This window comes from Cebus imitator, unplaced genomic scaffold (genome assembly GCF_001604975.1).
Source record: "Cebus imitator isolate Cc_AM_T3 unplaced genomic scaffold, Cebus_imitator-1.0 Scaffold39, whole genome shotgun sequence".
Lineage (NCBI taxonomy): Eukaryota > Metazoa > Chordata > Mammalia > Primates > Cebidae > Cebus > Cebus imitator.
Window position 1 is genome coordinate 2,936,979 of NW_016107354.1, and position 18,099 is coordinate 2,955,077.

General features: G+C 40.1%; 1 protein-coding gene across 10 annotated transcripts in view; it reads left to right on the forward strand.

Annotated features, from left to right (window-relative positions):
• TEAD1 (TEA domain transcription factor 1) overlaps positions 1-11,869 on the forward strand; it is a 273,150-nt gene extending 261,281 nt beyond the window's left edge. For 8 of the 10 annotated variants that reach the window (XM_017525759.1, XM_017525757.2, XM_037737485.1 and 5 more), the window contains one exon: positions 4,301-11,869. In XM_017525759.1, the coding sequence (XP_017381248.1) occupies positions 4,301-4,414 (114 nt within the window). In that variant the 3' untranslated portion in view covers positions 4,415-11,869. The remainder of the gene's footprint in view (positions 1-4,300) is intronic. The other 2 variants (XM_017525756.2, XM_017525760.2) reach the window with 1 other exon arrangement.
• Positions 11,870-18,099: the final 6,230 nt, after the last annotated feature.

An 18,099-nucleotide genomic window follows, 5' to 3' on the forward strand; every position in this document is an offset into this window, starting at 1 on the left:
AAAAAAAAAAAAAAATGTAAGGTTTAAAAATACAAATTCCTGTGCATATTAGATTCATCCAGGAAGCTTTAAAACATCAAAGGCCTAGGCCCCACCCTAGATGAATAAAAACAATCCCTGGAAATGGGACCCAGCATCCTGGTTTTTTGTTTATTCTTTAAGCTCTGCATGTAGTTGTAGTGTGCAGCCAGGTTGAGACCCATTGCTGTAAGAGATTGGCAAATGAGCTGCAAGGACTCTCAGAGTTCACAGACACATGATTGGCATACAGCTGGCAAACATAATTTTGCATATAATTTTCATTTGTTCCAGGAAGAGAATTTTAACAAATGTGCCCATGTCCCTCTAAAATTTAGAAACCAACATTCAAGGGAAGTTTGGAATACATGCTCTTTAATGATATTGATTAGTATTCCTTTCTTTAATCGCCCTTTGGTGAAAATTGAGCAGTTAAAGGTTTGCAGAACTGGCAGGTAGGAGGTGCTTGTCATATAGGCGCTCCCTGTTGCTATTTAAGAATAGATGCATCACCTTAGCAGTCAGATGCGTAGAAGGTGGGTGTGATCTCTGTTGAGGATCTTAAGTAGCCATAGGAATTAATAGCTTCTGAATGAATAGCTTCCCTGCCTCTCTCGTGGGGAATCTTAGCTGTTTATTAAAAATTAATGCTGATTCTGTTGCTGCATGCTAAGGATGCATGTCCTCACTCCCTAAAACTCTACCTCAGAGAGCACAGCTAAGATAAATGTGGCCTGGAAAAACATTAAAGCCCCTGTTACCCACAGAACCTGACTATAGTTATGAACTGCATAGCAACATGAAGGACGGACCACATGTATGATAGTGTTCCCATGAGATTACAGTGGAGGTGAAAAATTCCTGTCATCTAGTGATGTTGTAGCTATCATGTAATATAGAATAGTCATGTTTTCAAATGTAGCTTAGCCTAAGTGTACAGTACAAAAGTTCACAGTGGTATACAGTAATGGCCTAGGCTGTCCCATTCACTCATCACTCAATCACTGACTCACCTAGAACAAATTTCAGGCCTGTAAGCTCTGTTCATGGTAAGTGCCCTATATAAGTGAACTATTTTATTTTAACCTTTTATACCATATTTTTCCTGTAGTTTATGTGTAGATAATGTTTACATACACAAATATTTACCATTGTGTTATAATAGGCTACAGTAATCAGTACAGTAACATGCTATACAGACATGTAACCTAGGAGCAATAGGCTAATCCATGTAGCCTAGGTGTGGAGTAGGCTGTCTCACCTAGGTTTGAGTAAGTACACTCTATGATGTTGGTTTGCATGGCAAAACCACCTGACGACACATAGAAAGTGTCTCCATTGTTAAGCAACTCATCACTGTAGAGCATGCATGCTCCTTTGGCACATAAGACTTTACAGCCATCCAGAGAACTTAGCAGGTTAGACTAATTTCAAAATGTGTCATTAAGCAACTAAATGAATTTCTTTAATATGGAGAATTAATGCCTGTCAATAGAAATAATAGTTCAGTTTTAGAAAAACTGAAATTAAGCCAACACTCTTGGATTATGAAAATCATCTAATTGCTGAACAGGAGAAATTGTACCTTATATAAAATGATGTAGTATTTGCAGATAACCTATACAAATAATCTCTTATACTTCAAATCATCTCTAGATTATACCAAATACAATGTAAATGGTATGTAAATAGCTATACTAATTTTAAAAATTTGTATTTTTATTGTTATATTATTTTCATTGTGTCTTTTTTCCTCTCCAAATATTTTCAGTCTGAGATTGATTGGATCTGCAAGTGCAGAATCGCAGATAAAGGGGGCCAAGTGTATTCTTTTGTAGAAGGCTTGCAAGAAGTTTGAATAGATTGTGGAAGTGTCAGGTGCTGTGCTAGACCCTTTGTAAATGTTACATTATATATCTCCATATAAAACTGTGAGGTCATTTTTATTCTCATTTTATGGATAAAGAATGTCAGGCCACCCTGAGGTCACAGAACCAGTGATAGAAATAAATCAAAACTTGAATAGATAGAAAAGACACTTTGCAAGATTATCTTATGGTCATGAAGTCAAAAGACTTGAGTTTAAGACTTAACTCTGTGGCCTTTGTCACTTAAGTCTTCAGACCATAGTTTCACCTTCATTTATAAACAAAACACTCAAGTCTGCACTCTCTACCTCAGAGGTTATCATTGAAATATTTTAATTAATTCAGCTAAGCTATGGAGAGATAGTACCGCCTTCTGGGATACAATGCAAATAAAACCCAGTACCTGTCACATAGCAACTCATGGTCCTTCAGAACAAAAGAGGCAGGTAAATAAACCATTGCAAGTTAATGATGTCAGGTGCAGAGTGATGAGGTAGGGGGTTCTCAGGGATGTTGCCTCTGTGGTTAAGCAGACATCTGACTGACAAGAATAGGGGCATTCCCTGGGTGCATACTTAGGTGCCAGGGGCCGGGGTGCTGTGGTGAACTAGGCAGGTGGGCCACCATCCTGGGGTCTGAGGAGGGAGGCAAGCATGCATCAAGTCATCACAAAATGAATGAAAACTGTATCTCTTGCTACCTGGCAGAGGGACATGGGGCATTCGTAGAATAGGGGAATTTGACCTAGTTCTGGTGGAAGCTGAGGAAGACTTCCTGAGGAAGAAACAGTTGAAAGCTATCTGCATGGTGAATAGGCAGCCATGACCAAATGAACCTCTCAGCTACTTCCTTGTCAAAGATCACCCACTGCTTGCTAGAGGTATTATAATATCATATGAGACAATCTGTGTAAAGCATTTGATACTGAGTAGATGGATAGTAAGCATTCAATATATGTTGGCTATTCTGATGGGAATTTTCATTTATTCAGCAAATATTAAATGACTGTTGTGTGCCATGTCCCCAAGCTAGTTGCTGGGAAACAAGGCCCCTGTTCCTTAGGAACTTAAATTCCACTGGATGAGATGAACATTAGAAAAACAAATTGTACATTCCTGTGTGTGTTTACCGACTGCATAGCATGCTGTGATGGGGAGATGAGATGTGCTACAAGATTTTAGTTTTTAGGTAGAGACTGGAAGCTTGGATGTCTTAACGGAAGGGAAACTAAACAGGAGCAGCAGCCTGATACTTAGAGGGAAATTAGGCCTACAACAAACTGGATGAACTGGATGAGGTTCTCAGGTTCAAAGTGTTTTCATTCAAACAATGCTCTGGCGTCATCAAACACAAAAGTAACAGTCACTGAAGCATTTGGTGGTGTTTGTGCTTGATTAGATTTGCCCTTAGAAAGTTGTTCTGAGAATGTCATGGGGAATTGAGATCGGAGTGAGGGCAGGAAGGAGTCAGGGACTGTCTGATGTGGAGGGAGCTCAATGATTTGGGCTGGAGAACTCAAGATCTGAGGGAGAAGGAGAGGGATTCAAGAGACTCTAGGGGAAGCATGAGTATTTCACAATACATTTTAAAAGATAAAGCCCATGTCTGTGGAAAGAATGTCATTCCACGGGATTCTGCCCATCCCATTGCTCCTTGATTCAGCAGATACTTTGCTGAGTCCAGGCACTGCTGGTTAATACAGTGCTGAGAAAGGCACTCCTCCTGCAGTTTCTGTCTGTCACTGGCTATTGTGAAACAAAATTTAGCAAAAGTGTAAGACTAGGATAGGAAAAAGAGTAGATTTTAAATGTTCTGACAAAGTATGTGAAGTGCTTGGTATGTTGGTTAGCCTGATATAATTGTTCCACAATATATACATCTATCATCACACTGTAGCCCATAAATATATGTACTGCAAGACTTTATTCTTTAGGTAGGGACTGGAATTATTACTTTTTAATATAAAAATTCAGATAAAAAATAAGACGGTTTCCTATATTTTTTAGGTAGGGACTGGAATTAATTACTCTTCAATTTAAAAATTCAGATAAAAATTAAGACAATTTCCTAGAATAAATGATTGGCTTGTAGGACAGAATTAAAGAGAATTATCTTTGTTGTAGCCCCCTAAAAAACAAAAACACAAACTGCACTAATTATTGTGATCTTTTCTTCGTCATAGATTATGAGTGAGACCCTATCTAGAAGGTATTTCTTTCTTATGATAGGCAAGTTTAGATGGGCTTCAGGTCATACTTGTAGTGTTCTGAATCTGTTTGAGGACACAGAGTGAGGCTGAGTAAATCTCTGTTGGACTTAAGACTCATTCTTCTCCAGTTAAGTCATAGTCAGCCTGCACAGATGGAGTGTGTTTTCATTGGTGTGGAATTATATACCTTTTTTTATTTTAACAGGTGGTAACAAACAGGGATACGCAAGAAACTCTCCTCTGCATGGCCTGTGTGTTTGAAGTTTCAAATAGTGAACATGGAGCACAACATCATATTTACAGGCTTGTAAAGGACTGAACATGGTTATTTATATATATAGATATCTGTATATACACACACACATATGTGCACACACACACACACACTCTCTCTCCATTATCGAATGACTGACTGTAAACCTCACCACACAGGGTGGTGCCCTGGCCCCGAGGTCACCCCAGCTTTTCTAAATCCTGTTTGAGTGAAGTCATTTTTTCATGTGTTCATACTATCATGGTAGCTGTGAAGTTCTGGTACAGTTGTAAAAAGAGAAATTGAGTTGTTTCTGTATGTTCTTCAAATGTGCAGCCCACAGTTCCTCGGGAAAGGTGAACCTGAACAACCCAAGTCTCTCTCTGCAGAGCCCTGTTTCTAATTGTGGTAGAAAATATTGAGACAGAGCATTTGCCATGGGACATTTACAGCCTTTATACAAATGTATTTAGTTCTCTTTTTTCCAACGTAAAATTCTTGTTTTAAGATACAAGTAAAATTAATCTTTAAATATAAATGTAAATTAGTACACAAAACTAAGAATCTTTAGACTTATCTTTGTAACTAATTAGGGTGGAAGTTATGAAAGAATGTAATTCACTAAATTATTTTTTAAATGAAACCTTTTTTTTTTCTTTTTGAAACCAAATGTTAAACTATAGCCTTAAGAAATGCTTGGTAGAAGTGTCCTAATGAGACAGATTTGTACTTTTTTTCCTCAAGGTTAACACTAATCTCCTAATCCATTAAACTCTTGAACAGGTATTACAAAGGAAGAAAACTTCACCCCTTACCCTTAACATATATAGTATATTTAAAAATATAAAATTGTATTGTACTAATGTGATGATTATTTAATGAAAAAGAAAAGATGGCTCTTTTTGCAATAAGTAGATACATACTGAAAAAAATCTAAACTTACAATGTTTATAGTCTTGTGTGTGCAGTTATATTTTATATGGACAACCAAATTTTTTATTATGCTGAGTAAATATTTGAACCACTGAATTTTAATAACAAAATTTTTAAATTGGCATGAATACTGCACTTTGAGATGCAAACTATAGAGAATTCTGTGGCTGGGAGAAAATTTAATCAAACAGACAAGTAAAAGGCTCATCAGTTTTAGCATCTCTGCTCCGCAGAAAACTAAGCATCCTCTCTAGCCTGTGGATACATTCTTTATTTCTGGTGACCCAATATGCATATTAACCTGCTGTAACTAGAGGCCTGTGTATATGTATGTGTATACATATACACACATGCACATATAGTTATTCAACACATTTAGTGAACACTTGTTTAGTGTCACTCAGTTTGCTAGGTGCTGATATGTATGTATATCTCAATCTGTGTCTGTAGACTTAAATACATCCTCTCTAATAACATTCATTTCCTTAGCATCTTTCAGTAAGTTACAGTTCTTGTTTGACTTAGGTTTAAGAGGCCCAGCTACCTCTCTCTGATTTTTTTCAAATAATAGGCTCATTTGGGAGATTCTCTTTCCAGGAGAGATTCAACTTTCCAATCTAAGTATTCCAGAGCATTGCCCAGACAGAGTTGGTTAGATGTGGCCTGGATGTTTTGAGTTATTTCCGTAAGTGTTTCACTGGGGAGAGAACAGGGAGTATCCCTCCAACTTCCCAAAGAAATAGGTTTTTATAAGTGGTAGGAATATATGAACACAATAGAACATGAAATAAGTTTCGTAGTTTCTAAAACATGTCAAGATTTTTCCACCAAGCTAGAAAATAAAAAACTTAGTTCTGCCACAACCAAGTAACTTACACGCCCCCTTCCCTATCTCAACACCTGCATTGACCCTGCTTGTGTTAATACAACAGTCAACATCTGTGGTCCTGAACAAGATGTTCAGCTGGCTCATGGGAAACACCACAACACTGACTAAGCCTGACCTCTCCCAAACGCATCCCTGGTCATTGGGAAGACCAGAGGAAAAAGTGCAAAATTGTCCCCATTTGGAATGCCTGTTCTTCTGTAACCCAGTTGGATAGTGCTACTCTGCCCGTCATAAAGAGATACTGTTGGTTCTCTGATTCCAGGCTGCCCTGTGAAGGATTGCCCCAGGTATCCCCTTTCACAGTCACCACATTTGCAATGACTTGTTGAACATCCCTCTTAGGGATGTTTCTTTTGCTTTTATATCCTGCATCTTTCCTTAAGGGAAGACCCATCCTCTCCCAGGACCCAGGAGTATATGACTGGGCAAGTACAGAGGTTTGCCAAGCCATCCTAGAACTTCAGTGGGAGAGATAACTGGTTCATATTCTACCCAGGAATGGGACTTTTCAGTGCAGCCAGACAGGCTCTTGGGATTTACTTTTCAAAGCACAAAAATATTGGGACCCAAGGACAACTCTCTTTGTGCAGACATGGACACAGCCCATTCTGCTGACCTCACAGAGTCAGCTGGGCCCCCTGGTGCTTTACGCCCTGCATCCTCTTGCTCAGAATATGCCTTTGCAGTTGAGTTTTCTGGATTTCTATGATTGACCTTGAAGTTTTCCTCCTTGCTCTTAACATCTAAAGATTTTTAAGAGTTTATTTCTTATCTTATTCTTCTAAAGCTTTCTCCAGGACAGATATTTTCTGTCTTAACCACTGGTCCAGTCACCCCAGTGGGCTTCTCTTTGTCTCTCCCAGATTAGACCCTTGGATGCGATTGGCATCACAACATCTAATCGGAGTCTGTCTTTTGTCCTTCATTCTGTAAGGCAGTCTCCATTTGTTGTAAAAGCTTTCTAAAGCATACTAAAGAAGCCTTCCCAGAGCCCTGTCTCACTGCTCCTCCAGGTGCTCTATCTCCTCGAGACCCTCTGGTGCCAGGCTTGCTTCATGGCCATCTTGTGCTTTCACTGCCGTTTGGGCGCCAGTTTTCCACAGCCTAAACGGGGAAGCTGTCAAACGGGGCTCTGGTCTGTCGGCATTCATTTGCATCCTAGAGGCTGAGAATAAAACCAGGACTTCCTCACACATGTTCTGGAACCCCAGCATGTAGAAGGTTTCTCAACCTTGACAGCACTGACATTGTGGACTGGGCAATTCTTTGTTCTGCAGAGCTGTCCTGTGCATTATGGGAGATTTACTAATATCCCTGGCTTCTACCCAGTAGCACCTCTAGCACCTCTTCCCTCAGGTTTCACAACACAGCGTGTCTCCAGACATTGCCAAATATCCCATCAGGTACAAAATGATCCCAGGCGAGACCTCCTGCCCAAGATCTTACAGGTCACAGTGACCACATTTGAAATTGTTTTCCTTCCATTTTACCCCGTGAAACCATCTCTCCCGGAGCCTTGTTTCACGTCACCAAGAGGCAGGTAGGATTATTAAGTGACATTGTATCTACGTTTCTTCCTGTTTCAAAACTTCTGTTTCACAACAATTTCTCTCTCCCTACGAGTACCCTTTCACTCAGCCCTGGGGAAGTTGGAAACAGCAGGTCAGCTTCATTCCTTAGTTTACTGGGGTTAAAAAAAAAAGTCTCAGCAATTTTCCTTGTTTCTCATGGGTTTCATTATCAAACCTTTACTTATTTCAACATATTTCCTCTGGGCTTCTTCTAGTTTCTGCCTTAAAATCATTGCTGTTTTGTAAATGTATTGAAATCTCTGGAACATTTCACCTTTAGAGGTGGAAGATGGAGGGATTCACACCAGACGAGGGCTTAGAGAACTTTTCTTTCTTGAGCTGAAAGAGAGCACAGCCTACCTTCCTTCGTTTTGTCATGAGAACGTTGAGAGCCAGAGGGGAGGTGACATGTCCAGAGTCACCCAGCTGGTTAGTGACAGAAAAGGGTGAGACTTGTCTAGGGTTCCTGCCACTTTGATCCTTGGCCTCTCCTGGGGGAGGCTGCTATTCTTTGGTGCTAGAATGTGTGGGCAGGTCAGCTTAGGAGAGACGGAGATTCAGGATCCCCCTGTGCCAGAGCACAGCCTCACCAATGCTGCTTCCCACGCCAGACTGTCCTGTCCCACCGTTGCTATCTGAGGCATCTACACAGGCAGGAAAGCTGGTGAGCCGTTTTACTTCCTGAGGACAATTCCCCGGCCACAGGCTCTGAGTCAAATTTCTATTTGGTAAGCATCCTAGCAGCAAAGTCCTGCACTCAGACCAGCCAAAAAACAGCCCCCGTTCCAAGTACTTGGTGTCAAAAGTCCCTGAATGACTTTTAAACCCAAGTCTTCTTAAGGTTTCAGTACTGTGGTGGCTTTAGCAGTTGTTTTTGTGCAACTATAAATTATTTAAATCATACGAGATGACAGTCAACTTTACAAATCAGGTACATATTAATTTGTGTAATTTTGTGTATGCTCTGGTACACTATACCTGAACTAACGAAGGGTAGAACTAATTTCTGTTTGTCGGTGTTCACACCTGTGACATTAGGAGGATATGTCTGCATTGCTTATTTCTTTATTATGTTGATGTTTCTGTGGCAAAGCCCTGCACATGGCATTTCTGAAAAGCCTTAAATCTTCAAGATGTTGCATGTAGGGTATGCAGTGCAAAAGGCTGCCTCGGAACTGCGGGCCCTTTTGTAAGCTGGAAGCATTTCTCTTACTACTGTTACTTTTGTAGGAAGTTTTCAATTCAGAGCTGCCAAAGCGTTCCCATAAGCAGTGCCTTAGTAATACCTTAGTCATGCCGCCAGCCTTTTCTTACACTGATTGCTAATGTTCATTTACTAATTGGCCCAATATTAGAAACAAAACAAGCAAAAATTGTCTTCATTTTATGTTTTTTAAGCCCATTTTTTTCTCCAGTTTATAGGAAACTGACTACTTGGTCTAAATCTGAAGCTGGGCACAAGTCAGTTCTTTCACCACACTCTCAAATGTATATACCAAAACAAAAGGTTGCAACTTCATAGTTTACTATGAAAAGCAAATTGTACTTTTTAATGTTGCCTTTTAAATTCATGACCAAATACTTAGCTATTTGTGAATCTTCTGCACTCTAGCATGAAAGTGCCTTTGGTTTGAGATTCCAGCTTAGAAAAGTGCTGCCATAATAACGATAATTTGTAGAGAGACCAAAAATATTTTGAGATCACCGTAATGCCTTTGGTTTACCGGGATGAGTAACCAACCACAGGCCTCTGTTCACAAGAGCACGACGTGGTCCCCGCCTGCTGCTAGTCTGTCTGCCAGTGGGGACCCCCCACCATCTATAGCACACTGCAGCGGAAGGACCCCAGAAACTGTTGTGTTTGTGTGTGCCGATGACCCAGTGTGTCATTTCACCTTGTCACCCAGCCCTGCGTCCAGATGAGGGGACTTCCGCACAAACGACAGAATCTCGGCCGGTGGACAGATATTACAGCTTTCTCCTTCTCCTTGTTTCATGTTCAGTCTCTGTGGAGACTTTCTTTTCCATTCAAATGACAGTGCGCACTTATCTGGTTTACACAATGATACCATTTTGAAAGTTGGAAGGCTCAAACTGAGAAGACAGTGCAGAACAAAACAAAAATGAGTTAGGGTTGTTACAATTGAAGTCTTCTTAGGGCAAACATATTGACTCCGAGTATCGTGTATGAATGTGCTACGAGAAACTTCCAAAGAGCACCATTCACAATTTGGCATTTTCAAAGAATGTTCCAGCCCCCGAAGGGACAACTCTTTAAAGTCCTTGTTGGCTTTTATCCAAACCTTGTAGAAATTGGGAAAACTGTTAGAGGTAAGGAAGAGGAGTGAAAAGGACAAGAAGGCCAAACACCAGCCAAAAAGAAGCCAGGAAAAAAAGATTTTTCTTTGCTAATATAAATGTAAAAATAACATCAGACATCTTTGAAAATTAGCCTCTAAACTCCTAATACATATGTTCTGTCTGTCTCTATCTGGTGTCTTTAAGAATATCCTCTCTGGGCTCTGAAATTTTAGGAGTGATTCCTATCCACTCCAAGTTGTGAGTATTTATAGAAATTTGTGCAAACAAAAACTATCAAATGAAAATGTACTGAACCTAAGTTAGAGTTAGCTGCTTAAATTCTCAGCTCCTCCCTGCCTGCACTACACCACAGTGTGGAAGAAATTAGTCAAATGCTGTTTTCCCGCTTCTCTTTTCAACTGTTACTGTGCTTTGTTTGACAATAGTTCTCCCTCATAAAGTCATTGCTTATATCATTAAGAATGAAGGTTTGTGTTTAAAATTTATTGCATTGCAAAGGGTAGTTTCACTGAAGTCATGCACCGTTAAATAAGATGAAACATTTGTATTTATTGTCCTACTTCCTATGCCTAAGTAATTTCTTTTACTCTGTGAATTTGCATTGAGTCACTCACATGCCACACTCTACATCGTGTTAGTATTGGAGATGGCTTTTATGTTTCCTCTCGCTCATCATTAAATGAGGTCAGATTCCATTAGATTCCACCTCTCTCAGGTTGACTCTTTTGTCTGCCTTCCATGATGAGATTGTTTCTCCTTCCCCCTTCTCTAAGACAGGCTGACAGATCTAGGTGTTAATCAATTAGAAACCAGTCTGATTTTTTTCATTAGTCATTTTCTGTCATTAGTTTCACTGTGTAAATTAGGTATCAACTGCACTTCCTTAAAGAAACAAAAAACATCTCCCTGTTACCTCCTTGAAAGATTTACTTCTGTAGGCCTTTTTCAATAGGCTCATGACTGCAGACAAGGGAAAAAAAAGTAAAAACAAAAACAGTACGTGCCTGAAAATGACAAAAAAATTTTTTGTAACATTTAAGAAAGAAACCTGAATAGCCTTTACTTCTTCAATAATACACTTAAATTTTACGTAAATTGGTTTTTGCCACGTGTGTTTGTTCACATTCTAAATGACTTAATGGGATTCTCTCAGTCTGTGTCTGTGTCACGTGTATAAAATGGGCTTGTGACGTAAGCGTTTCATCTGGTCAGTGGTTCCTTTGATATTGTACTGCTGCTGGGAGTGGGCTGTGGAACTTGCCTTCGGGTAACTGGGTTCCTCTTGGGTAGATTGGAGAGATGGGGGTGGGCATGGGCAAATTCTCACACACGTTTTCTTAACCTATTTGCAGAAACTTTCAAAAGGCATTTGATTAAACCTCTTGGCAGTACAGTATTCTTGTATTTGTTAACGTCTGTGTTTAGGTACTGGTACCTTTTTGTTTTAAAATGTTCTAAGTGTTGGCTTTAAAGTGAATTTATCTTTAGTATGATAGTTATATGAAAATTATAGGATTTGTGTGCAGAGAATTTTTTTATAAAGTGCTTTGTAAAAAAAAAAAAAATGTATTCTAGCTTTTGCGGTACATATGTGTGATAACTTTAATATCCATGACAGTTAAGTGCAATTATTTCATCACTCTAAAAATGCTATTTTTGTGTCAGTTCCTGCAGGTGTTTTCATGTCTTTGCAAAGTGACACATTTTGATGCCTTCTTGATAAAGTGGTAGACATTTTGTAGCTTTCTAGAAACTTTGTATTCATACGGTATCAATGGAAAATAAAGAAAATGAAAGTGTGGGTCACCTTTTTTATCTGCAGAAGTGTATGTTGTTAAGAATGAAATGAAGTATGTGTTGTGAGTGATAATATGAAGAACAGCGTAAAGGAGGTTGCAGCTTTCATCCTTTTGAAGGTGTCCACCAAACTTGATAATTGGAACTTTTTAGGTGTTACATTTAAGATGGTTTTTTTTTTTTTTTTTTTTGAGACAGGGTCTTGCTCTCACCCAGGCTGGAGTGCAGTGGCACAATCTCGGCTGGCTGCAACCTCTGCCTCCCAGGTTCAAGTGATTCTCCTGGCTTAGCCTCCCAGGTACTTGGGACTAGAGGCACCCACTACCATGCCTGGCTAATTTTTCTATTTTTAGTAGAGGCAGGGTTTCACCATGTTGGCCAGGATGGTCTCGATCTCGACCTCATGATCCACCCGCCTCAGCCTCCCAAAGTGCTAGGATTACAGGTGTGAGCCAGCCACCGTGCCCAGCCTCTCTAACAAGGTTTCTTAAAAAATGCCCACAAGTCAATCAGTCCACCTGTCTATCTCACTCTTTAGTGCTTCATTAAAATTGACATAAATTTTGCAGAATGGCTTGTCTGTGGATCCCAGACTTACCCTGAGAAGCCAAGCCTCAGTACACCAGCCCAACCATTGAGTGTGTGTTGTTGCTGTTAACCCAATTTGCTGGGCATATGCCAGGAATGAGGGATAGGGCAGAGGATAAGGTACAGATATAAATACAGCACGGCTCTTTCCTACACAGTACTTAAATTCTTAGGAGCTGGATTGCACATTGAGCTATAACTCCTGACCCTGTCCTCTGCATCACCATGGGGGTTCATGATTCAGGTGTATGCAGCACATGTGCATAACAAAACTTTGGATTCCCCAAGAGTTTACCGTTTGCTGGGCACTGTGCCAAGTGTATTTGATACAATGTATGTATACATTGTACTTTAAAATTCTCACTGTAGTTCCAGTGACATTATTCCCCCAAACTGAGGCCCAGAAAGGATAGCTTATTAAAAGTCATGACTAGTACATGGTGTGGCCTTAAAGAAGATCATTCTGACAGTTCAGCCTGGACTCTTGGCGCCTGCATCTTGGCTCACTGTGCTAGGGAAGCAGCTCAAGACTAGAGGAGAAATCTGGCTTGGGGGCAAAGAACTTTCTTAAACAGTGATGATCTTGGACTTCTGACAATGAGACTCAAATGTACCTTGGGATCCTTCATTTGTGAACTAGACCTCAGAAGCTCTTGCTTCTCTATTTCTTTGAAGTCTGAGGAAAACCTGCCTGAAATCCCAAGAAGCATGCTCTGGAGGGGAGCATGAACCGCGTGAACTTGCCTGTCCCTTTGAAACTGATGATTTTCAGCAATCCACCATTTTTGAGAGGAATGCCATTGTCCAGTGAATTGCTCAGAGCAGAGGGAAGGAAACAATTTAGCATTTTGTCGAAGTCCTATGCCAGGCATCTTTGCCATTTTCTTTAACCCACATACTCTTGAAAAGAGGAATCATTTCTAATTTTTCAGCAAAGGAAGTGAAGCCTAGAGATGGTAGAGGCCCTTATTAAGGTCATGCAAGCTGGTCATGGCAGCTCTGGTGTGGCCACTCATGACACTTTTCTACCTCCTCCTCTAAAACAAGGTACTTTAATACCTCACAAACATCCTTTGTTAGTGCCTAGGGTTCCAGTCACTTTGAGTTCAGCAAAGAGAGTGACCTGCTATTTAAGCCAACATTGAGTAAAGAGACTAGAGGAGCAAAGAGGAAGGTTCTGGTATGATCAAGGAACAAGCAACTTGGCTGGAAACTCCTAGTCATTTCTTCCTGCCTTATTGCTTCAGGGTACTAATATAAATAACTACTATTTGTTGGAAGTCATATTAGTTACTATAAAGCAATCAGTGTGAGCAACTGATAAAATTCCAATAATGTGTTATGTAAGCCTCTGAGGTGCCAGTGGGTAAAATTGCCTTCAAAGCCTCCCTCGTCCTGTTTGATGCCCCCTAATGCCCCATATACCTGATTTTATGTAGGTTATCACAAGTAGTGGATAGGCTGCTGATTACTTGACTGCATCTTTTCAGCAAATATTCTCCTACTTGCTTAGGTTTCCAAGATGCTCAGAATTTTAATTTGTCCCCTGTGCTATTAAGAAAATAACTAAAATATAAAGGCACAGAATGATTCAAAGAATGAAAAATATATACTATCAAAACACCAAAATAAAGCTGATGTAGCTATATTGACTTCAAACCAGTATAGCCCAAGGCAAAAGTTACTACTAGAGTTAATGAAGATTACTTCAAGAAGACATGGGTTTCAGATAACAAAGAAGAATAAAGATGCTAAACTTGTATGCACCTAATAACATAGCTTTGAATTATATAAAGCAAAATTTGACAAATGGCCATAGAGGGAGTTTTTTTTTAAACTCATCCAGTTACAGATAAAGCAGACCCCCAAAATCTAAGATAAAGAGAATTTGAACAGCATAATTTAATGTGCTGTTCAAAGTACAAAGTAATGAACCCCAAAATTGGAGACTACATTATTTTCAAGTGCATACAGAATTTTCATGAAAATTGACCACGTCCAAGGCTGAAGGCCAGGAAACTATGGCTCATGAGCCAAATCTTGCCCACTGCCTATTTTTGTAAATGAAGTTTTATTAGAACACAGCCACCATTTGTTTACTTACTGTCTATGGCTGCTGTCACAGGACACTGGCACAGTGGATTAGTTGTAAAAAGATCCTATAGCTCACAAAACCTAAAATAGTTGCTATGTGGACCTTTACAGAAAATTGCCAAATGCCACTTAAGCCAAAAAGCAGGGTTCTATATCCAGTAGTCCTAAAAGGATACTCATGATTCCCTTTCTTCAGTGTATAGACACTGGCAAATTGTTAAAGATCCCTTTGATACCCTCATGTGGCATCCTAGTAACCTTCCTTAAGTGCCCCAGCCACTCCTTTGATCTGTAGTCTAGGTCTGAGAATAGGCTTAGATCTTAGATCTTGAAAGGATTAGTGAGGAATGGTGTCTCTCTCTCTCTCTCTCTCTCTCTCTCTCTCTCTCTCTCTCTCTCTCTCTCTCTCCCTCTCCCCCCCCCACACACATACACACACACACACACTTGCAGCAGCAGTTGACATCACCTGATCTTAATATTTTATTATCAGAACAGTCAAGGTGCCCATCTATCTTAACCCTATCTTGCCATGGTCTACTTAGCCATCTCTACAGATCCCTGTGGGGCTGCACTCCTCCCTTGCCATTCCCTGCTGCCTATTATGGTAATAACTAACTTGCTGCTGACAGCTTAGTGCTGTCACCTGGCCTCTGATGTTCCAGAATCCTATCCATTCACACAAGGGAAAACAATTCTATATCAGTGTCCTCTATTATCAACTCCTTCAAACCACCACAGAGTTTCTCAACAGCACAGCTCACTCACTAGTGCATTCACTCTGGTTTTGGTGAAGGATGTGTCTATGGCACATAGGTAGTGGGTGTTCTGGTCATAAATTAGAAATCTATCCCAGTAGCATTGCCACTTTCAACTTTCTGAGCCCTGCCTCTGTTCTGCAGGGCAGTTCCAGCACCTCCGCCTCATTTACTCTGACCATGGTTCATTTCCTCCAAACTTCAAGGAGCTATCCAGCAGCAAGCTAGGATCAGTTCCAGGTTCCTGTATTGTAGAAGACTATCCCACATATTGATAAACCGTCCCTAATCTAGTCTAGTCTTAGGTCCTCAAAATTCATTCCCAGGCATGTTCTCCCAATTCCTACTGAGAAGAGTAGACTAGCCAAATCCTGCAGCTGATCCCTCTCCTCCTGAAGCAAGGACCCAACTTCCCCAACTGGACCATGCTGAGGCTTTACCCTAGTAATTGGGCTAGAAGAAACGACAGGAGGTCGGGCAGACCTTGGAGAAGGCAAGCACTTTATCTTAGGAGGCATTCATTTCAGTTGAGGCCTTGACATGGTCTCCAAGCAAGGAAGGCTGTTATCCATCAGCAAGAGAGGATGGACCACTAACCCAGAGGGGCTTAAGAAGAATACGAGGTTCAGAGTTCTCAGCATTTCCATCCAAATGTTCCCACCCCATGTTTAGGGTCCCTCCTTAGCTATTAGTGCCTGATTTTAACAGTATATTTGTGAGAGCTATCAATTCAATAGTGTTTGTAACTTCTGCTTGATTTTTGGCACAATTCTGTCCTCTAGCTGCATAAGCTGAGGATCCCTTTAAATGCCAGGGAGTCCTCTGACACCCTGCCTAAGTTAAGCCTGATTGCCTTCCATCCTTGCAGTGATTGCACTTAGCAACAACCCACCTATTCCACAGTCCTTATAAATTAGCACCACTACCATCTCTCTTATCATTCTAAATATTATGTGAGTGAGTGTATCTCCTTCCTCATGGGCCCAATACCAATTTACCACAGGTAGGAGTCTTAGCTATTGTGGTGCTACAACATACTAGGGGAGACAAACTTTTCATTTAGGTTCCTCCAAGAAGCAGACCCTAAAAAAGGACTCAAGTGTAAAGTTTATTTGGGACCACTAACAGAGAGAAAAGATCACTTTGTTTAATAAAAGGTTAAATTCATGAAGGTGAAATAATTTTAAATTGGTATGCACTTAATAACAATTGCCATGAAGGATGTGAAAGAAAAATAAGAGCAACAAAAGAAAGTACAGTTCAAAATCATACCTCTCTCAGTAATTAAGGAAGCAAGCAGACAAATATTAGGAAATAGATAGAAATTTTGAAGTATTGAAAATACACATTTATATGCACTGTTTGTACACTATATCCCCAAATTGTCAAATTAATATTTTTCCAATCACATATGGAACAATATGAAAACCTGTACTTGCAAATTAAGCAAGTCTCAGTGCATTTCAAAGGATTGCTACAATACACACAGCATTCTCTGACTACAATGGATTTAAGTTAGAATCAATATAAAAGGCATCTTTAGGAAAGCTCCATATATTTGAGAGTTCATGAACAGATTTCCAATTAGTAATGGGAAAAAGTCATGAAAATTAAATATTTAAAGTGTTAGATAAATCCTATTAAAATATGTGGAATTCAGCTAAAGCAGTATTTAGAGAGCATATAGGCAGACATGCTTAGAAATGTACATATTAGAGACTACAGATGAGTCATTCAATACATGAAGTTAAACAACAAAATGAACCCTCCCCCCCCCCCCAAAAAAAAAAAAGAGATTAGATTCAAGTGAACTGAAGCTGCACTGGATTTCTTCTGGGTTAGGAACAGAAAGCCATAAAGGATTTGCATTTGTCCTTTTACTCTTTTTTTTTTGGTAGCATTATTTTAACTATATCTTTCAGCCAATGTTGTGGAGATGCATTATGATTGAAATTGCTTTCGTACAAAGCTCCGTCAGTGTTAACCCATGCTTGAGGGAAAGGCATAGGAATCAAGAATTACAAAGTAGTTTTATTCTCATCTCTGTCACATTTATGAATCCATATTTAAGTTTTTCTTTTTTGAGATGGAGTCTTGCCCTTGTTGCCCAGGCTGGAGTACAATGACGTGATCTCAGCTCACCTCACAGCACCCTCTGCCTCCCACGTTCAAGCGATTATCCTACCTCAACCTCCCAAGTAGCTGGGATTACAGGCATGCACCACCATGCCTGGCTAATTTTGTATTTTTAGTAGAGACAGGGTTTCTCCATGTTGGCCAGGCTGGTCTCAAACTCCTGACCTCAGGTGATCCACCCGCCTCAACCTCCCAAAGTGTGGGATTACAGGTGTGAACCACCACACCCAGACAATGTTTAGGTTTTGTTACTAAGTATATATGGTAAGGAGATGGAGAGGAAACTCAGTTCTGTTTTCAAGTACTTGAGAGAGGCAGTCAGAAGCAATCATAGCTATTCTAAGCACAAGATGTTGTGAAGGACAACCAACTCATCAAGGTCACCAACAGGACATTTGCAGAAATGGCCACAATATGGAGGTCAGAATAGTGAGTCCTCAATGTTTGGTCTGGAGAACTCCCTGGGTTCTACGGCAGCATGTTAGAAGGTGCTGGTTGTTTCCAGCCTGGGTGACGAATAGTCCTGGTATACAGCAAAGGGAATGGGAGAAATGTTACACCTTTGCTTATGGAGAGCAATTCTGTCTATACACATTCTCTGAACTCACCTTCTTTGGCAAAAGTAGAGGAGGCTTCTTTAGTCATCTTCATGACCATTTAACT